At 47.1% G+C, this 21,820-nt stretch overlaps 1 protein-coding gene across 13 annotated transcripts in view; it reads left to right on the plus strand.

The window, feature by feature from the left end:
* Positions 1-17,840, plus strand: part of BCL9 (BCL9 transcription coactivator) — a 60,478-nt gene extending 42,638 nt beyond the window's left edge. For 5 of the 13 annotated variants that reach the window (XM_054844179.1, XM_054844207.1, XM_054844198.1 and 2 more), the window contains exons 2-9: positions 3,224-3,306; positions 6,305-6,611; positions 8,189-8,505; positions 9,410-9,599; positions 10,147-10,246; positions 10,685-12,908; positions 14,062-14,322; positions 15,673-17,840. In XM_054844179.1, coding sequence (XP_054700154.1) covers positions 6,559-6,611; positions 8,189-8,505; positions 9,410-9,599; positions 10,147-10,246; positions 10,685-12,908; positions 14,062-14,322; positions 15,673-16,790 — 4,263 coding nt within the window. In that variant the 5' untranslated portion in view covers positions 3,224-3,306; positions 6,305-6,558 and the 3' untranslated portion in view covers positions 16,791-17,840. Of the gene's footprint in view, positions 1-3,223; positions 3,307-6,304; positions 6,612-7,195; positions 7,379-8,188; positions 8,506-9,409; positions 9,600-10,146; positions 10,247-10,684; positions 12,909-14,061; positions 14,323-15,672 lie in introns of all 13 variants that reach the window. The other 8 variants (XM_054844247.1, XM_054844290.1, XM_054844281.1 and 5 more) reach the window with 4 other exon arrangements.
* Positions 17,841-21,820: the final 3,980 nt, after the last annotated feature.

The raw sequence follows: 21,820 nt of genomic DNA on the forward strand, positions 1-21,820 counted from the left end.
GAGGTAGGGGCAGATTTAAAGATGTAGTTAAAAGCCCTTAGTAGGGGCCATAACTAGAAAATGGGACTGGTTCAAGGGACTGAAGAGTGTCCTGTGTCCCCGTATCCTCAAGTGTCATGGGGAGATGTGTGGGGTGTAGAATACTTGCATCAATTTATCTATTTGCTTTTACTCTTATATGATCTTAAGGGAGTCTGACAGTTCAGTAAAAGCATTGAATAACACTTCCTGCGTCCTCCTTGTTTCCCAGTAGTACTCTTTATCAATGAGGTGTGTAATCATGTACTTTATTAAACAGCAGCTTATTAAAAAGTAACGTGCGGTTCAGCTGCAAGTGTGCAAAATAAGCAAATGCTTAACAAAACTGGTAAGTACAGCACATGGTGAAAACCAGTGGTAGCTCTTGGGGTGTCTTGGGTGTCATGGTGCCACCTTTTGCCAGTGCAGCTGTTTTCCCTCTTATGTGGTTGAATGAGGGTCTGAGAAATAGGCTGTGCCCTTCCCAGTAAAATTGTGCTGAAGGAGCGCGTCAGTTGATTAATTGCCTTACCCCACCTCTCTGGTCGCTCAGGGAATCCACTGGTGGATGCACATGCAGAGTTTGCTTCCTGGTGGCTGTCGGGATGAGCAGTTGCTCAAACAGCTCCTACTGCTGGTGCTGCTGTGCTTGGTCCTTCCTGAAGCTGCTGCTCTTCCCGGAGCAGTCTCTTACTCCACTCTCTCTCTCCTTTCTCTCCCACTCCACTACCACAGGTACAATTCAGGGTGCTGGCTCAGTTTGTGTTTAAAGTCATCATTTGTTTTCTGTAGCAGCAGGTCTCTAGCCTTTTTTCTTTTTCCATGCTGATTTTCGGCTCTCGCCACCCTCAGTCCAGCACAGGCTGACAGTCTCAGAAAGGCTGTGGGAAAAAAAGAAGTGTGCTCTTTCTTGTACACAGAGAAAGAGGTTTCTTGCCTTTAATGCTTCGTGTCACAGTAAGGCCACAAGTTTGATACTTTCATCTACTTGGTATGCCTTTATTTCATCTCTCCACATTCTCCTTCTCAAAGAGGGAGAAAAGACTGAAGTGAATCAGTGATAACTGCAGCTGTTCCTCCTGAAGCAGCCATAACGCTGTACACCTCCAAGTACCTGACCGCTTGTCACTATCAAGCTTCTGCAATTTAAGGGCATAAAGGAGAAATAAGCTAGTTTGGATGGTTTTTTCCTTCTGTTTCCAGTACAATAATATGGTGGCTAGTTCATAGAAGTACAGGGATTGTTCATGAATAAGTTACCAAAAGGTAAGCTAAGATGTGCATTTGTGTTTTGTTAGTTACTCTGTTGTAGCTGATTGTGTACACCCTCTCACCCTTTTGATCTTAAATTCACTGTGAAGCAAGCTGTCTTGTGCCAACTGTGGGCTAAGACCATGCAGGTGAGCAGCAGAGATGGTAAATTAGGGGATGGAATTGCCTTGCAATAACTGTCTGGGTAGCCTTGAAGATGGCTTGTATCTGATCATTTGTGTCCCTCTTGCAGTCCTGAGCTGTGGTCTGTAAGGCTGCCCTGTTCCGGTGCTTTGCCAAGTGGGACTTGAATGTTTCAAGCAACAGAGCCCTGACTGTTTGCTCTGATAGATTCTCTCCATCCTGATGTATGCTGGTGTTCACATGTTTTCCCTTTCAAGGGAAAAGGTGATTTCTGTCGCTGCTTTGATAGAGGTGTGTCAGTATTGGCACTGGCATGGCTTAGCCTGTATTGTTTTGTTGGGTGGGGTGGGGGAAAGGGGAGAGGAGATATAACTGGGTAATTGGATTCAGGGATGATTGTGCTGCTGTGGTAGGTTTTACTGGATGAAGCAGCTTGTTGCGATAGGTGTTTGTTTCAGCTTCTGTCTGCAGGTGTGACTTGGCTAGATAAGGATGGTCTATCACCTTGATGATTTCATTGTTTGATTTGGCTGGACTGGGTGGAGAATGTAGCTGCATTGTTTGGGACTAGCTTTGTAGTTTGGTTTTGTTGAAGTGGATTACATGGCAGTGCATTGCTACATTATTAAGGTGAAGCTGCAGTAGATAATAGTTGGAGAATGTTGGAGGGAAGAGAATATGCACAGGGTTTCACAATGCATAACTAATTGAGCCTCGCAATAGCTCCTGTGTTCCTGTTGGGAGATCTGGTCAGCAGAATGTATTGGCATTACACAGAGAACCTCTGGTAGCGATTTCAGTTTGCAGTCGTACTTTAGCTGCAAGGCTGTCCATGCTGTGTAAATAGCTGAGAGTGCTCTGAGAGACTACACTAGCCCCGACAGTGCGAATGATGTCTGGATTCACACTGTTCTTGCAGCCTCTCCAGTTTTCACAGTGGGTGAGGGAGAAGCTGGCAGGTAGCGGCTCCGTCTTTCTTTACTGACCTCAAATTTACCACTAAGCCATTCCTCAGAGTCTACTTTTCCTTGCGTCGCTGAACTGTCAGGCCCTTAAACTTGCTTTAACATGTGAGTGAACATTAATTGATGCAGGGTTGTCTCCATTACTGAAAGTGTGGCTGATGGGTTCTTGGGGCATGAACTCTTTTGGCCTTATAGGAAATAACCGTAATGCAAGGTGGGGCTAACCCCTCTATCTTGAGCAAACTTGCAGTATGTCTTACTTGGGAAGGTTTGCAGCTGGATTCCCTTCTCCCTGTAGTGTAGCACAATGATGTGAAGTAGGAGCTGCCAGAACAATAGATAGTCCTCCTTCCTTCTAAAACCTGCCTGGTTTTCCCCTAGATGTGATTGCCTGGCTTTACCTGATGCTTCATGTTTTTATTTATATGTTGTCTGATTGTGGAGGAGGTTGTATATATGAAGCACAGGGGTTTGGCAGAAGTTGCTGGGCACATAGTGAGGGGAAGGTGGGCCTTTGAAGAGAGATGGGTGCAGAGAAGGGGAGGTTACATGTCCGAGATTTGTGCCAGCTTTGCTAAGCACAGATGAGCTCATGGGAATCCAGCTAGCTCAAATGTGGGAGTGCTAAAGCAGGTCTGACCTATTTCCCCTCCATGTGCAGCACGCATCTTCAGTCTCTTCCAGTCTGATTGTGGCTTTTTCAGTGCTGACAAATCTCGCCAGTCTGAGCAGAGACTTCCCCTTGTCAGTGGTTCAGAGCAAGTTGTGATTCCTCTGCCTTCTGTGGCTGGATGCATGGGAGGGACGCATTCTTGTTGGTGAAACTCTTCCTCTTCTTTTTCCAGGTGATATTTTCTTGTGAGACGAGCAGTTTGCAACTCATGGCCTCCACAATGAGTACTGCCGTGTCGTGACGCCAGGGGTCTTGGTAAGCTACTTGTTGGAAAAGCGAGGACCTATCATATCTCCACAAATGTAGGTCCATCTCTTTTGTCTCTGTGATTGAGGTTTGAAGTAATTTTAAGCCATCCAAATTGTAAGCTGCAACCAAGTGGGGTGAGGCTACTTTTCACCTGTTCTCACCTCCTCCTTCCAGCTTGCAGTGGCACTGATGTGGTTACATGATCAACCAGATCAGGGGACTGATCCAGCTGAATAGAGATTTCTGCTGTTTCCCTTGGGTTAGTTCCCATTCATATCTTTCCCTGATCTGGTCAGGAGAGAAGTGATGAGAATGACTAGACAGTTGAACCATCCCACTTCCCTGCAGCCATTGCCTGGCATACCTTAAAGCAATCCTGAGAACACAGCCTTGGATGTAGCTTGCCAAAACATCTTGAAATGTGGCTTGACCATTCACTGTCAGTGACCCTGCCTCTAATTTTAGAGTAGTGATAAAGGCTTTGCTATGGCAGGCAGATTCCAGCTACAAAAATGCATTTCTCTAGAGCTTTTCCATTATTGAACCCTAGATTCCCAGACATACATATGCTAGAAGTGCATTTAGAAAAATCATGAGGCATTCCCTTTCCCATTATAAAAGATGGTACATTCCCGGTGTACAGAAATGAGAAGCGGAGGAAGTTGAGTTGCTGTTGTTCCACCAATGAATATATTGATGTATCCTTTATTGCTCTCTCTGGTAAGAAGAAATTTAAACTGAGATTGGAAAATACAGTTCTTGCAGAGTGTATCAATTCTAATAGATGGAAGATACATGTATATAGGATAATAAAAAAGTAGGGTTAAAAAATTGGAGGGTTTTTTTCCCCCTGTAAAGCACTTGAAAGTTTGGTGATGTCAGAAATATTGTGCAGCCAGTGTGATCTTGATTCTGTTCTTCATGTTTTCACATTGCACTGTGCAAGACTCGGAGTCTGAGAAAATTTTCATCTTACAATAAAAGGTAACATGATAATGCATAAATATCAAAAGTGGAAAAGCAGAGGATGAAACAACTAGAATACTTAAGTTCATCACACAGGCATCTGCATCCTGCTTTTAGCATTGAGCTCTGCTCACTTTAATGCTATTATTCCTTTTTTCTTTTTTTTTTAATCTGAAATCACAGTGTTTTCAATCACACATTCACCTTAAGTGAGGACCCTGAAGTATCACTGAGTTCCACCGACTTTTACTGATGCATAAATCTCTCTTCAAAAGTGGAATTGGGTGCTGCTGATAATGTTACGGTTTTGTTGTGAAAACAGACAGAAGAGCCAAATTTGCATGCAAAGATGGTACAATTTAGATACTTGTGAAGATGTTCTCTCTTGTCTTTAATGCGTCTGTGTAGCACCAGCTCCAATTACACCATGATAATAGTAACAATAGTAATAGATTAACTCCAACATTGTTATCAAAATCAGTGGGATAACCAGCTGGTAGGCCCTGAGAAGCGTAAGGATCCAGTGGAGTGTGTGGCTCAGACTGGAGTTCATCTGATTGTGTCTAATAGGAGGCATTAAAAATGACAACTTCGTTGCAGAAACATTCCCCCACATTAACGGGTTCGTGCAGCGCAGTGGAAGAGAGAATAGGGAGCAGGATAATTTCTCTGGGTCACGAAGGAGGCATGTGGTAGAGAGGAGAATTTTTGGAGATGTTCCATGAAGCTCTGCATCAACTGCAGTGTAGAGCACTGTTATGTTAAGGTACAGCAGTGCAAAGTCACTGAAAAGTATAATGGCACAACCTCACAACAAGATGAATTTGGGGAACTGGAAAACCATGGTGTTCAATACTACAAGTTACCGATAACTCTCCTTGGCCAGAGGTGGTCATATAGAGCCTGTGTTTCTTAGTCCTCTGGTGTCAGCATGTAAGCAAACCAATTTTTGTTTTCTAAATGCAATGTGAACGGTAGTTTTCTTCATAAAATTCAAGACACTCCCAGTCTGGTGAGATTTAGTTTGTTTCATTTGATATACACAGGAAGAAACTGCTTCTTTGGTGCTGAGAAGGAATACTGGGAATATTTACATTTGAATAATATTTAACTAGCAATGCTTAATACATTAACAATAAATCTTGGTTAGATTCTAAATTAAGTGGATTTGCATCTGAGTAGGTGAGATGAATAGGAGAGATTTTGTTGAAACATAAACAAGACAGAAACTTGTTCCAAAATAATTTAGCCCAAAGGACGTAAACAGTAATGTTCAATAGTTTCCTCCTCCAGAAACAGTTTTATGTGCCTTATTGCCTGTGTCATGCATATTGTTTCTTAGAAGTTGAAAAAATGCCTTTTTTTTAAGTCTCAATAGTCTCTATAGTGTTGCTGAGCAAATTTAGAGGGGTAGTTCTCTAGTGATCTTTTGGCCTTTCTAATAGATACAATCAGTGACTAACCTCTGGTAGTTTCAGGGTAATCACAGCATAGCTGGTTGCTTACAGGTGGTCAGGAAGGCATTTTATTTTATTTTCCTCCCTTTGTGCAACCCTTAGCACACATCATTGAACATATGTCTAGTTATATTGGACCAAGGAGACAGAAAAGATTTGAGCAGAGTTTATGTTCTTAAGAAATATCAGATTACAGCCATTCACAGGGGAATTCTGTATAGCTAAGTCATGTTGGAGATTTGTAATTTTGGCTTCCTACTGACTTGCTGTGAGGTGTTTTCAAGCTGAGCACAGATGCAGAATCAAAGTGTCCAGATACGAGGCGCTTCCCTGTTTTGTTGACTCCAGAGTGATTTGCTTTGGATGAAAGGAAGATGGCCTCACTGCCTGTAAACTGAATGGCCAGCCAAGGCTGCCTCCAGTTTGAAATACACAGCTGTACTGAACCATCTGAAAGCTCTTCTCCTGTGTCTTCTCAGTAATGGGGGAAGAATTGCCATTTACTGCCTCACACCAGGCACATCTGCTTGGAAAGTTCCTCACTGGTTTTCTGTTCTCTTCTTGTGGGGTGGTTTTAACAGTGTGCCCTGGAGATGCGAAACTTCCCCTGGGCAGCAGGAGGCACGTGTCTAGAGAATGCTGGAGCTGCAGGAGGGAAGCACCCAGTGCAAAACCAGAGAGGAGCAAAGAGAAAAAAGGCAAGCAGACAGCCAGCATTGAGAGAAGCGGGTGTCAGAAAGTGCTTCGACGCTGCCTCTGGCGGCACACTCCCCAGAGGAACTTGACAAGAGCCCATCTGCGTGCGTGTGAGACTGTGAGCTCAGGATTTCTGTCAATGCATTCCAGTAACCCCAAAGTGAGGAACTCCCCGTCAGGCAACACGCAGAGGTAAGGAAAAGAGCCTGCAGTCAGCTGCTCTGGATTGGTGCATGACGCTGTCCCTGCTCTGCTGCAGGATTAGCATCTGGTGCGTGTGACTTACTGGTCCTCCTTTGTGCTCCCGTTGGACCCGCCAAGTACCTGAGCACTGATGAGCCTCCATGTTTGCTAGGCTGAGGATGAGCTGAAAGCTGTAAACCTGTGAGGTGCGGCTTCTGCATTCCTCCTCCCTCCCATCAGGTGTCTGAATAGGCTGTAGGAGAGTAAACATGCTGTTTCTATCTGTTTTGTTGTGGTTTTTTTTCCTTCCCCCTCTTCTAATTATCTGTTTCCCCAAGGGGTAGTTGGGCAGCAGAAGGTCTCTCTGTCTGTACTTTCACACAAAACACTTCCTCCGTATTATTGGCCTGAACAGTCTGGAGAACTGATCAACTGTGCACTGAGATCTTCTGCATCATTCACCTGCCAGTGCAGCAGGTCAGCATCTCTCCTCTGCTAATTTGGAAGGGGAAAAAATATGGAAGCGAAACACTGTCCAGGGACTTAGAATGGTCTGATTGACAGCATTCTTGAGTTTGATTATTTACTCCTAGAGGTCATCTGGAGCGTAAGAGTAATTCAGAGGGAATGCCTCCAAGTCAGATGTCTGTCCAAAGGAGGAAACGACTTATGCGAGTCCCACAGTGAGAATGCTAGCAAGTGCTGCCTGTTGGAAGTGGCAGTGATGATGGGAAAACACAGTGCAGAAGATCTGCTAGCAGTGGAATAACTGGAGGGTGAGGAGGAAGGGGTGGTTACCTATATGTGTGTGAAACTCAGAGGAACAAAATATTTTTAGGATGTGATTTGCTGAATGGAAGAGGAAAGGAAAGACTCAGAATTCCCTTTGGCAAATTAAAGAAGCTTCATTTGCCCCATTTTGCAGGAGTGTGCAGGGAGATGGTATCCTTCTCTTTCCTTATTCAGAGGCAGGTTGTAGCTGGTTTAATTGTTTTCACGGTCAGAGGTTTGTGTTTTCCTGGCAGCTCGCCCCAATGTATGATGAATGCTGCAGTAATGCTGGGTTTTCCTTGTGCTCCCTGTAGAACTGGATGGGGAGGTGCAAAGGAGGGAGCAAGGGGGGGGGGGTCTACTCTGATCAGAGCTGCAGCATGTAGTTGGGGTCCAGGAGAGTGGTGAGGTGAACTTTATTGTGCCTTGTTTGTTTACTCTGAGCCAGTCTTGGTGTGAGGCGCTTCTCTGTGCACATAGAAACCGTTGTCTTTATTGACAGAAGCCCCAGAGGTAGGTCCTCATGTGACAGCAGTTCCTGGGATCTGGCAGGTCTGTAGCTTGCCCTAGTGCCTTCTTGAGCAATGAGATCCAATCTTGGATAATAACCCTTTCAGGGCATGTTCAAAAAAGCACCTGCATGACTCTAAGCTTGCAGGCATTTTTTATTTGTCAGCAATTGTCTTAGCTTGCAAAGGTGGCAGTGGTTGTTTCTGCTTCTCTCTAGTCTGTTCCTACAGGGTTGAATGAATCCATGGTGTGATTTGTCACTTTTTTCTTTTTTCTTTTTTTTTTTTTTTTTGCTTTGTCCCCAGTAGCCCCAAATCAAAGCAGGAGGTGATGGTCCGTCCCCCTACAGTGATGTCCCCGTCTGGCAACCCCCAGCTGGATTCCAAATTTTCCAACCAGGGCAAACAAGGGGGCTCCACCAGCCAATCCCAGCCCTCTCCCTGCGACCCCAAAAGTGGAGGTCACCCCACCAAAGTGCTCCCTGGCCCAGGTGGGAGCATGGGGCTGAAGAATGGGGCTGGAAATGGTGCCAAGGGGAAGGGGAAGAGAGAGAGGAGCATTTCAGCAGACTCCTTTGAACAGAGGGAAGCTGGGACTCCTAATGATGACCCTGAAATCAAAGGTATGTTTGCTAGGATTCGTGCACAAGTGCAGACAATTAGTCCTCTATGAGATGGAAAATCACTATGCAAGTGTTAGCGAAACATTTATTTGTCTGGGGTTCTGTAAGTTCCAGCCAACGAAGTCTAAAGGTCTTGAGAGCAGGTGAAGAGGAGAGGTTGTCATAGCAGGCATCGGTAAATGTCCTGTTCACGCTCAGTTAAAGTGCAGACCTGACTGCGGTGGGAAAGTTCCTTTGTAACTCTGAAACTCCCCCAGAGGATTTGAAAGTACAAATGTAACCTGTTGGTTTTCTTCTGGCCTTTGGCCTTTCAGGAACTGCTCTGTTGTAACTGGGTTTTGAACAATATGCAAGCCTGTTTTGTCAACACAGATACATAACCCGTACCACCCTGACTAGTAATACAAACCAGAGAGTTGGGATTTCTGTGTTCTGTTCCTGGCTCCGTCATTGCCTCTGTGAGGCAGTGCAAAAACAGACTAGACGTGCAGTTGTCCATCTTTCCTTTTTCCATTTTCTAGGTCACCTGGCTAAGGTGGGTGGAAAAAAAAAAAAGTGTTGCACAGAGTATTCACCTTGGGTGCAGACGTACTTATATTTGTTCATTTTAGTGTGAGGTTTTCCTGCTATTCTGTGTGGCCTTTAGAGAATTCAAAGGGATCCAAAGGGATCAGTTCTGGGAACTGCCGCTTGCCTTGGAAAGGGCCAAGATGAGCTTTCTCCACCTGAAGGGCAGCATGGCTAGAGGGAAGATGCATGGCGTAATAGAAGAATTACCTTTAGTGGCGCTTGAGGGAGAAGCAGGAAGTTTCAGGGGAGGAAAAGTTGTGATCAGTTTCCAGAAATGGTTTCCACAGAGCTCCCAAGGTAGTGATTCCCTCTTTTCCTCTTTCTCCCCTTCCAGACTGCAATTCTGCTGATCATGTGAAGTCCCAGGATTCTCAGCACACACCACACTCCATGACTCCTTCAAATGCTTCAGCCCCAAGGTCTTCCACACCTTCCCATGGCCTGACTGCCACTTTGGAGCCAGCAAGTGGGCAGAAGACTCCATCCAAAGTGGTTTATGTCTTTTCTACTGAAATGGCCAACAAGTAAGTAGGTAGATGCTTGAATGTCTTCAGGGAGCGGGGCTTATATTTGTGCTCCCTTTTTAAGAGATTCTCAAATGTGCTTTCTCCATCAAGTGCATTCTTGTAGCAAGAAGTCATTACTTGTTTTGGGGATGCTGAAGGGGCTGGAGTGGAGGATGCCACTACCTCTTGCCCTCCACAAAATGATTACTTATTCCTTTGAGGTGTGGGGTTTTTGGTTGTGGTTTTTCTTTGGGGTTGTGGTTGGGTTTTTTTTTTCTTCTAGGGGGTGTTTTTTTGTTTTTTTTTTTTTTTTTGGCAAATGCTGGTAGGTACTGTTTTGCAATCCATGCAGTGAGTAGCAGCCAGGATGGCTTAAACTGAGATATGAACCCTGAATGCTGATGACTTTGTAGATGTAAGCATTTTTCTTTTGCTGCTCATCTAGAGTGAAATATGCATGGTTAAGTCTTTCTGCCTTCTGCCAGCTGAAGGATAGAAGGGAGGCTGGTTAAGAAAAATTGATTCTTAGCTTCAACTGGATATGTGCATCTGTCTGTCTTTGCAGGGCTGCAGAAGCTGTGCTGAAGGGACAGGTGGAAACCATCGTGTCCTTTCATATCCAGAACATCTCTAACAGCAAGGCGGAACGGAACACTGTACCCTTGGTAGGGAATACCTGCGTGTGGGTGGGAAGGGAAATGGTAAATGTGCTTGTGTGTGTGTGATTCAGAGAGATGGATGATTATTTACCCTCTGAAATAAGTTTCAGGGTGGAAAAGAGAGACAGTTGTTGTTCTAGCCTTCTGCAAATAAATGTCTTGGATCATCCAAAGAAGAGTTTGAGTCTTGCAATATTTGGTAGTATATTTCTGACCCCATTGCTCATGCAGACCTAGCATAGAAGCAAGGGGTACCTGCTGTAATGATTGAGCAAAATAGGTTTTTGCGTGGCCAAGATTCTGCTCTGTAATTGCAAGGAAGGATAGCCTTCGTGCAGCTAAGCATGGGCTGGCGGGGTTGAGACGGGACGTTTTGTTTGCACCGCTGCTTATGTGGCACGGCTGTAAGAAGAGCGAGTGACAGCGTGTGGCTTTCTCTTGCAGAACCCTCAGATCACTGCACTTCGGACTGAACCCAAGCCCCTGCCGCAGCCCCAGCCCCCTGCTGCCCAGGACCAGAACCCTCCCCAGAACGCCAAAATGCAGCCGACTCCACCCGTGTCAGCGCCGGTATCCAAATCCACTGGCCCCCCGTGTCCCATAGATCAGGACAGTCCCAGCGTGGAAAGCAAAGTGATGTCTGTGGGCAGCCCTGCCAACTCTACCCCGTTGCAGACAGAAGGCTTTGGGCAGAGTTCGACCCCCAATAATCGAGCGGTTAGCCCAGTTTCCCAAGGTAGCAACAGCTCTGCTGCAGACCCCAAAGGCCCTCCCCAGCAGGTGTCTGGTGGGGACCCATCCAGTTTGGGGGAGAATCCAGATGGACTGTCACAGGAGCAGCTGGAGCATCGAGAGCGCTCGTTGCAGACCCTGAGAGACATACAGCGCATGCTCTTCCCTGACGAGAAGGAGTTTGCGGGAGGGCAAAGTGGGGGACCACCCCCAAATGCTGGGGTGCTGGATGGTTCCCAAAAGAAACCTGAAGGGCCGATACAGGCCATGATGGCTCAATCCCAAAGTTTAGGCAAAGGGTCAGGGTCTCGGACAGATGGAGGGGCTCCATTTGGCCCTCAAGGACACAGGGACATGCCTTTTTCCCCAGAAGAAATGGGGCCACCACCAATGAACTCCCAGTCAGGACCCATAGGCCCAGACCACCTGGACCACATGACTCCTGAGCAGGTGGCCTGGCTCAAGCTGCAGCAGGAGTTTTATGAGGAGAAGAGAAGAAAGCAAGAGCAGGTGGTTGTGCAGCAGTGTTCCCTGCAGGACATGATGGTCCATCAGCACGGGCCTCGTGGGGTGGTCCGAGGCCCTCCCCCTCCCTACCAGATGACCTCTGGGGAGGGCTGGGGACCCGGGGGTCCAGAGCCCTTCCCTGAAGGCATAAACATGTCGCACCCTCTGCCCCCCAGGGGCATGGCCCCTCATCCCAACATGCCTGGGAGCCAGATGCGCCTGCCTGGTTTTGCGGGAATGATGAACCCTGACATGGAGGGCCCTAGTGTCCCGAATCCCACTTCCCGGCCTGGGCTTTCGGGAGTTAGCTGGCCAGATGATGTGCCAAAAATCCCAGACGGTCGAAACTTCCCTCCTGGCCAGGGTGTCTTCAGTGGCCCTGGCCGAGGGGAACGGTTCCCCAATCCACAGGGCCTGCCTGAAGAGCTCTATCAGCAGCAGCTGGCTGAGAAACAGATGGGCCTCCCTCCTGGCCTGAACATGGAAGGCATCAGGCCCGGCATGGAGATAAACAGAATGATGCCCTCCCAGAGACACATGGAGCCTGGGAACAACCCCATCTTCCCTCGCATGCCGGTGGAAGGGCCGATGAGCCCCTCCAGGGGGGACTTCCCAAAAGGAATACCCCCACAAATGGGCTCCAGCAGGGAGCTGGAGTTTGGGATGGGCCCTGGCAGCATGAAGGGGGACATGGGCATGAATGTCAGCATGGGCTCCAACCCACCCCTGGTCCCTCAGAAGCTGAGGGAGGCAGGAGTTGGGCCAGAAGAGATGATGAAACTGCGCCCCGGCGTCTCGGAGATGCTCTCCTCTCAGCAGAAAATGGTGCCGCTGCCATTTGGGGAGCACCAGGAGTATGGCATGGGTCCCAGGCCTTTCCTTCCCATGTCTCAGGGCCCAGGAGTTGGTCTCCGAAATCTCAGAGAACAGATCGGGCCTGACCAAAGGACTAACAACCGGCTCAGCCACATGCCGCCACTACCTCTCAATCCCACCAGTAACCCTAATAGCCTCAACACTGCTCCCCCTGCGCAGCGCAGCCTCGGCCGCAAGCCCTTGGATATCTCTGCAGCCAGTCAGGTGCATTCGCCAGGAATCAACCCTCTGAAGTCCCCCACAATGCGCCAGGTCCAGTCTCCCATGATGGGGTCTCCCTCGGGGAACCTCAAGTCCCCTCAGACGCCCTCCCAGCTGGCAGGAATGCTTGCGGGTCCCACTGCTGCAGCTGCCGCTGCCTCCATTAAGTCCCCTCCCGTTTTGGGGTCTGCTGCTGCTTCTCCTGTCCACCTCAAGTCTCCGTCTCTTCCCGCACCTTCTCCCGGATGGACTTCGTCTCCAAAGCCTCCTTTGCAGAGCCCTGGAATTCCCCCAAACCACAAGGCGTCTCTCACCATGTCCTCTCCAGCCATGCTGGGGAATGTGGAGTCAGGTGAGCGCTGCCTCTGCAAGCCAGACTTGGCTCTTCGGTTCATGTTGGCTTTACCCCAAGGTGTGCAGCAAGGCAGGGGAAGGAGATTTCTTGCAGGGTGGCAGAAGCTGGATGGTGCTTTGTCGATTTGAGGGAGGCTGTGCCGAGCGGTGGGTGGCTGGGCGAGCGGAGCGCAAGTGCTTTTCTTCCTCCTGTTGTAGTTACGGCTTTGCACCGTGCCTGCTGTGTGTGGAGGTGAGGGCTGGTCGCTTGGAGGACATGAAAGTGAAAGGGTGAGGCCAAGAGGTGTGAAAAGATGGGAGTATTGGTGGGAGAAATCTCTCCTCAGAGGGGTTTTTGGCCATTCTGCCATAGCTCCTGGTGATCGTAGGTTTGTGGAGAAGATCCTGCTGATGTTGTGAAAACCGCTTTGAGATAAAAGGCCACTACACAGACATGCTGAGCATGGTTAGCCAGTCTTGTATCTAGGTATGGTTCAGGTATGGTTACTGCTTGCTAGGTTTGCCACCACAGATGGAGAAGTGTGCTAACATTTGTTCAGGCTTCGACCATTTTGGAGAGAGCTAAACACCGTATGTAGCATTCGGCAGCGTGCTGGGGCCGTGACGTGCCTGTGACCTCGGGGGCACACCTCTGCCTTCTCCTTCCTGCTCCCAAACCCTCTGGGAGCTCACCCCGAAGCACGCTCACCCTTCCGTCCAGGCTCCCTGGGCGCCCTTCCTGCCCGGGAAGGTCCCCTGCCCGGCAGCGGAGCGGTTTGCCCACGTTGCCCTCTAGCGCCGCTGCGGGTAACGGCACAGCGGCGGCGGGGAGCGTAACCCCTCGCACCAGCTGGCGGGGTTGCTGGCCCGGCCTCTGCGCTGGGGAAGGGAGCCTGGCTGCTGAGGCCGTGCCCGGCGTGAGCCCAAGCGCCTGCAAGTCAGAACTGAATGGCTTAGTCGATGCCTAACGTTGTGCTTAACGAATGCTTTTATATGCATGACTGCATTAGTCAGACGGGATCTTGCGATAAAAGGGATTTCTAGGTTTTGAGATTTCTAGGAGAAAAGGGTGTGATTTAAGGAAAAATGGTAAGAAGGAAAAAAAATTAATCTTCTTTCTCTCTCTTTTTTTTGTTGTTTTTTTTTGTTTGGTGGTTTTTTTTTTCCTGAAGGTGGTCCACCTCCCTCTACAGTCAGCCAGTCTGCTCCTGTAACTCTCCCTGGAAATCTTCCCTCTAGCAGTCCTTACACAATGCCTCCAGAGCCGACCCTCTCCCAGAATCCCCTCTCCATTATGATGTCCAGGATGTCCAAATTTGCCATGCCCAGCTCTACACCGCTCTATCATGATGCCATCAAAACTGTGGCCAGCTCGGATGATGACTCCCCTCCAGCACGCTCCCCAAACTTGCCACCTATGAACAGCGTACCAGGTAAGAAACTCAAAGAAACATAAGCCCAAACTATCAGGCAATACAGTGAGGGTGATTTTTATGGAAGCTTCATCAAATGAAGATGGTGAGAGGGGAAAAACCTTGAAGAATATGTAGCCATGGATTGTTGTTGAGGAAGGCAGTTGCAGTTCCCTGAAATGGGAGATGGAAATTGTCCTTGCAACCACTTTTTTCTGTCCAGAGAGCGTCCATTCTTCAGAAAGTGTTTAATCTGGAAAACTCTTATGTATGGGAGAGATTTCTACGCAGGCAGACTGGAATTACTTGTGTGAGTGAAGGCTGCTCATGGGAATTAGGGTCAGCCTGACAATGTGTTATCTGAACAAAACAATTCTTCCCCTGTCTTAAAGCAGTGTCATCGAAGCTTCACAGTGGGTTTTTTTGTTTGTTTTTTTGACATTGAATCATCTGGTCTGTTCCTGGGATTTGTGGATTGCCTTTGTTACAGAAGGGATTGTTAGAGTGCTTTCTCAAAACATACATCTTTTCATATAGGGAATGTGTAATGGCAGGTGACCTCAGCCAAGACTAAGGGAAACTGTCCTGGTCCCTACCTGAGAGAGTTAAAAGAAAAGTAAAATAAACCATTGTCCTTTTGGGCTGTCTTGTGGGTGAGCATGTTTATACGAGAAGTCCAATCTTTGCCAATAGCTTAATGTTCATGGGTACGTATTTAATACAAAAGTAGGCTGTAGCCCCTCCACCCAGCTGAATTACCATAGTTGAAAGAGAGGATGAGCAGATGTTTCATGAGGGTGTCAATTGGTAATGAATTCTTGATGAGTTTACCTGTAGCTTTGCTGTCTGTTTCATGCAGAAATGATCAGAGTGGCTGAATATATCTGGGGAAGCTGGCTAATTGAATAAGTTCATGATGATAGCTCATTAACTTCATTGATTGCTGCCTCACAGTCTTATGAGGGTTACCTGATTTATCACTTCTTGAGTTTTGAAAGGAGATTCAGTCACCTCCCAGTGGACAAGTGTCCGCAGGCTGATAATCTGTCACAGACATGTTTGTTACTGCCTGTGTCACCCAAACTACCAGGGAAGTAGTGAAAGTATGAGTTGGATTGAGATCCTACTTACAGAGCAGGCTTTAGTCGCTTTTAAATAGGGCAGTGACAGGCTTAGGGAGGCAGCTGTGCAGGTGGCATCAGTTTTCTGGTTAAATTAACATTTTCCAGAGCCACTACTGATGATTTTTTACTAGTGCTGATTTTTGTGTGTGTCTGTGTGCAGACTTGGTAACCTTGCAGAAAGCTCTCTGATAGCTTTATTGATTATTATTGGCTGTTATCTAAATGTGACTCCTTATTTCTTCCCTAGGAATGGGCATTAATTCTCAGAATCCTCGAATTTCAGGTCCAAACCCAGTGGGTCCAATGCCAACCCTTAGCCCAATGGGAATGACCCAGCCTCTTTCCCATAACAACCAGATGCCCTCTCCAAATGCTATGGGACCCAATATACCTCCTCATGGGGTCCCCGTGGGACCTGGTCTGATGTCACACAACCCGATGATGGGGCACGGTTCCCAGGAGTCTCCAATGGTACCTCAAGGACGCCTGGGCTTCCCACAGGGGTTCCCTCCTGTGCAGTCCCCTCCACAGCAGGTGCCATTTCCACACAACGGGCCCAGTGGTGGACAAGGCAACTTCCCAGCAGGAATGGGCTTCCATGGAGAAGGACCTCTGGGGCGTCCCACCAACCTGCCCCAAAGTTCAACAGATCCAGCACTTTGCAAGACTGGAGGCCCTGGCGGTCCAGACTCCTTCACTGTTCTTGGAAACAATATGCCTTCGGTTTTCACTGATCCAGAGCTGCAGGAGGTGATCCGTCCTGGAGCCACGGGAATACCCGAGTTTGACCTGTCCAGGATTATCCCATCGGAGAAGCCTAGCCAGACACTACAGTATTTCCCTCGTGGGGAGGTGCCAGGCCGCAAGCAGCCACAGGGTCCTGGGCCTGGGTTCTCCCACATGCAGGGGATGATAGGAGAGCAGACCCCAAGGATGGGACTAACGTTGCCTGGCATGGGGGGCCCTGGGCCGGTGGGAACTCCGGATATCCCTCTCGGGACGGCTCCGTCCATGCCAGGTCATAACCCGATGAGACCGCCTGCCTTCTTGCAGCAAGGCATGATGGGGCCACATCACCGCATGATGTCACCAGCACAAACGGCGATGCCTGGCCAGCCCGCGCTAATGAGTAACCCCGTGGCCGCCGTGGGCATGATCCCAGGCAAGGACCGAGCTGCTGCAGGGCTGTACAGCCACCCGGGCCCTGTAGGATCACCTGGTATGATGATGTCAATGCAGGGCATGATGGGACCCCAACAAAACATCATGATTCCCCCCCAGATGAGGCCCCGAGGTATGGCTGCTGACGTTGGCATGGGAGGATTTAGCCAAGGCCCTGGAAACCCAGGGAACATGATGTTTTAAGCTGCTACCATAAGACTGGATGTTCTGATCCTTGTCAAGATGAGATTCCAAGTCCTGAGGGCTTTTTTGGGAGCTTCAGGAGTACAGTTTGGCCATGCAATAGGTGAAAAGAGACCAGAGGACGCTTTGGGAAATCTCGAATGTATGGAATTACCTGAAAAAAAAATTATTCATTTTAACAGGTTGTTTTTTTTTAAGATTTATTTTTTAAAAATTATTTTTGTGGACTTGGGTATCCCGTGACGGCACCTGCTTTGAGAATCTGTAGCTGTATTTTGAGAATTGCCATTTGTCACAAGTTGCACCATTCTCTGTATGTTTACGTCCTTCGGACTGGCTTCTCCCAGGACTCTCGGTTATTTTTGGGGTTTTTTGTGTACTGTACTATATTGTAAAAGGGATTTTAGCAGAGACTTTAGTCTTTGGGGTGAGAGGAGAATGGGATTCTAGGCTGTTTACTTTAGGTGGAGAATCCATCTTCAGAACTTCGGACTATTTTCCTTCAACTCCAATGTATAGAAAAACCAAACTACGACCTCAGAGCAGAGTATTAATGAAAAGCACAAAAAGGAACTTAAGTTCAGTGAGGGGAATCTTTTAAAAGAAATAAATAATAAGTTAAGGACATATTTTTCAAATTATGGTGTGCTGTCCAGCACCTTCTGTCTCTCCCTCCCACTCTTTATTAAATAGGCTTCTCTCTCTCTCTGTCCCCCTTCTGTCTCCTCCTATGGCAGCTGCAATACATTGTGTTATTTTGGGGAGTAAATATAGGAGAGCCTCTCCTCACGTGGGGACTCTTCCCACTTTTAGGAAGGGGCTGGACTTGGACACTGTTACATCCTACAGTAGTCTCTCTCACTGTTTCCTATTCTCCTTTTCTTAGAAACCCCAAGTGATTTTATTAATGTGGGAGTGGAACAGACACTAAAAGTTATCCAGGATTTTTTTTGTGGTTTTTTTTTTTTCCTCCCCAGCGTAAAACGTTCTGTGTAACCTCCATTAAATTTGGTACAAAACCACTCGCCAGGGCTGTGGTGTCAGAAAAATAAAATATATTGTTTCTTACAAAAATGAACTGTCTTCTTTATCCAGTCCAGTTGTTTCTGTGTACATCAGATGGCTGGCCAGATGACTCTTTGCTCTTCCTTGTGATCTCAGCCAGCACAGAGGCCAGGTGGGGTAAGCTTTGGCAGCTCCTAAAAGTCTGGCCTGTAGGCAGCTGCGTGCTCCTTCCAAGGCATTTCTGTTTGCTTAATCCTGAACTGAATTTGTTTTTTCTCGGAATGAGGTCTTATTTCGGAATGCCCCAGGGACAATAGTTACAGTCTTTCTTCCTCAGTTTGTTGAGGGACAAGGAATGGATGAAACTTGTCATCTCCGTTGCTTCCTCCTGGTGAGTGTTTGCAGCACTACAAGGTATGTGGTTTTGAGCTTTCCCTAAGCAGCGGTGTCTGCCTGCCGAGCGCCGGAGTCCAAGGCTCTGTGGGGCGCTGGGATTGTGTGTCCCCCTGGGGGCATTGGGTTGGGTAGGGTCTCTGACAGATAGCGGGAACAGGTGAACTTAAATAACAAAGGTGAGAGAGAAATCCTCAGCGAGCAGATTTTTATCAAGCCAACCCTGCTGGGTAAATTGTTGCTTTGCCGGAGTTCTCATCGATCGCTTCCTAATCCCCTGTCTTTTTTCTAACTTGCCTTTTGAGAGAATTTCAGCAAGAAGATTTTTATGGTTGTGTTTATGAGGAGTGAAAGACCGGATGCCAAAACATGGATCGGGAGTTGAGCCCCTCTCCTGGAGAAGACCAGGATGGACAAGGTGTGGGCTCTGTGGCTGGCTGCTCTCTGGTCCCCCGGCATTATATATATGGAGTGTGTAATCGTTGTTTTTCCTTCCACTTAACTGTTTTTTGAAATTATTTCAATGAGTAGTTTCCTCAGGGGCTGGCTACTAGTGTGAAACTTCATGTGGAGAATGAATATCTTTAATATGCTTGCGTGTGAGAGGGGTTTTTTTTTCAGAGTTGACTGACCCTTTACAGGTGCAAAAAGAATTGCTGTCTGTGGCTGGCTTACCAAAGTTTAGTTGCTAGTGTTAGAAAATGAGTGAAGCCATCCACCTTTGGAAGCATGCAAGCCTCAGAGCCTTCTGTTGCCTACTTCTAAATTCACCTTTGTGCTGTCATGCAAATTTACGATGATTTTGGGTGAGAATTACTCTTTTGACAAAGTGTAGGATGTATGTTGTGGTGCTTCCCTCTAACAAGACAAGCAGCGTGCCTGAAGCACGGCTTGTCAAGATTTTAGAAGGAGCTGACAATGACACAGTAAATGTTATTTCTGTACAGTGGAGTTACCTCTTCTCTAAATGGTTGCACAGCTCCCTTTTTAGGACCTTGCACAGGAATTGTCACAGTGCAACCTTTTTAACGTGACTCCTGACTGTTTTTACCATGTTGAACAAAGCAAACTTGTTGATGGACATAGAAATAACCTGGAGGGTTTGGGGTTTTTTTAAACAGTCTTTCTCAGTGCTTCCTATGCCTGTTGAGATATTTTGAATAGCAAAGGATTTGAGATGACTGCGACTTTTCCTAGAAAAAATAGCATAGGGGCCTCACTTTCAAAGCTACTTGGTAGTGAAAGGATACGTTTTAAAGATGCTGGATAATTAAAGTTCCTTCTGTCTCCATCTAACTTAAGATGCTGGCATTTGGTATCTTAATGAGATTTTTTCCTACCGAAAATGCAGATGATGTGGATTCTCCTGCATCCATGTAGGTGCACTTAGCCTCAGTGGTGTTGCCTGGTGTGCACCAGCTGATGGACAAGAGATGCTAATGCCTTAGCTGGCTCCAGACAGAAAAACAACTCTGTAGATGTAGCCTGAACTACTTTGTTTTGCTCTGATGCTACTTCTCCCCTTCTTGCTTCACAAATGAAAAAGCTTTCTAGCTGCCAGCCTTGCAAATTCACCTTGGGATCTGTAAGCAGGGCTCTGTTCTCTCCTGCTTATTTATAATCAATAGTAACTGTGACTCAGCTCTGGTAGTCATGGTGCAGTTGAAGACAGAAAGTGGGGTTGCTGTTTTTAGTTTTCTTCCCCTCCCCCTCCTCTTTTTTTTTTTTAAACTTTCGAATCATCCTCCTCCACCTTTGTTTGAAAGAATGAAATAGACTTTATTCATACATGCTTGGCTGCTCTTCCTCTCTAGTAACATGGGAGGAAACAGTCTGCTCTTCAAATTATCTCATCCCAGATGGCTGCGCAGCCGGAGTGCGGAGAGACTTAAAAGGTAAACCCAGCAGATGGTGAACTTCTGAAAGGCAAAGTAATGTGCCTGCTAAATCAAAAGTTTAAAATATTTGAAATCTGTTTGTTTTAAAGTAGTAGACTGTTGCAAACAGGTCATCTGTGAAGTACACTGGCGGTTTTAAGCACTGTCCAAATAAACTCGAGCTTTGTACCTGTATCATGGGCTAGCTAATCTACCACAGAAAATGACAAGCAAGTAGCCGGCCTTACGAGTTTAGTCCTGACCTCCTAGTGGTATCTAATGGGTAACATTTCAGAAGACAGACCAGGGTGCAGAGATCAAATCTGCATCAGTCTTGGTTGGGATCTGAGTGCTGGTGGTGCTTCTGATACAACACACGTATCCTGACTTGGCGTAGATGTGGGTGCCTGACTCTTCCTGAGGGCAAGCGTGAATCCTAAACACACTTCAACTGTTGGAATGCAACATTTGTTGTGCCAGAGTGTTGGGGCTAATACAAATATGGTATACACGGGGCTTAATTTTGCAGTGCTTGGTATGCTGGCCATCTACTACACTGGTTTTCATTCTGGTGGCAGAAGAGGCTATGTTTCAGTGGTGGTGTTCTGCACTCGGGAAGGTGAATGCTTTCCTCATGCAGCCTTGGCAGGCTGTTGGCTGAAACCTGGTCCCCGTTTTGATACTTCTTGAGAAATTATCCATGTTTGATATAGGCCTGAATTTAGTAGAGTGCACTTCACTGTATTGATTGGTAGTAAATCTTAACCTAAAAAAGGTAAGTTGTCTTGCATGTGTGCTGTGTCATCTTTCTGGCAAGGTGACCTCTAACTAAAAGATTTTTCAGTTTTTAGCCAGTGATGCTGTTTTGTCTGGGATACTGGAAACTTTGAAAGAGGATGTTTTATATGATGAGAAAACAAACCCCTAAATATGACATCTTTCCTGCCAATTACCTACTATACCAACACTGCCTTATATGAGGATAGGTTTGCAATCCAAAAATGAAAAAAATTACTTTTATGTTTAAGTTGACTAACCTGTGTTAACTGCATTGGACTAGCATAGCAAGGGAGGCAGACTGACTTGGGTTAGCAGCTCCAGCCCAAGTCTGAGGGAACCTGAGGTTGAACATGCGTGTTAGCTGCTCATGTTAGCAGTTCTCATATTAACAGCCCAGAGTAAGAAAGTTTTGGATTTCTTTGTCTGTCCCCTGGGATTTGTGTCTTCCCCAGTTCTTGCAAAGAGTCGGCCTATTCATGTAAATGCACTGGTTCCCTGGGAAATTGTTGATTTCTGGAAATTTTTATCCCATGTTCTCAGAAATGCCTCAGCTCTTCCATGCTGTGTTTGCAGTTCAGCACTTCCCCCTTAGCTGTGCCCTTTAGTCTTAAAACTCTTCCACTGTCCCACCAATTCTTTTCTGAAATCATCATTTACTCTCGTCGTAGTCAGAAATAACTCCTCCTTCATACTGTGGGCCACAACTACCATGGAGCTGCTCAGTGGGATGAGACTGACGCGTGGCCCAACCACTTCCACGCTGAGGGGAAGGGTGAGGCTGGAGCGGGGCACAGAGGGCACTGCAGAAACCCCATGAGAGACAAGGATGAAATAACCTCTTCCTAGTGGAGGTTTCCTCCTGGCCACTGCCAAGAAGCTGGCCTGTTTTCTGAGGTCTTCTGCTGTTACTGAAATGTACGTTACCCTGCCTAGAGTGACTTGATTATTTTAATGGTGTGAATGCAGTGCCCTTTA

This window comes from Grus americana, chromosome 1 (genome assembly GCF_028858705.1).
Source record: "Grus americana isolate bGruAme1 chromosome 1, bGruAme1.mat, whole genome shotgun sequence".
NCBI lineage: Eukaryota > Metazoa > Chordata > Aves > Gruiformes > Gruidae > Grus > Grus americana.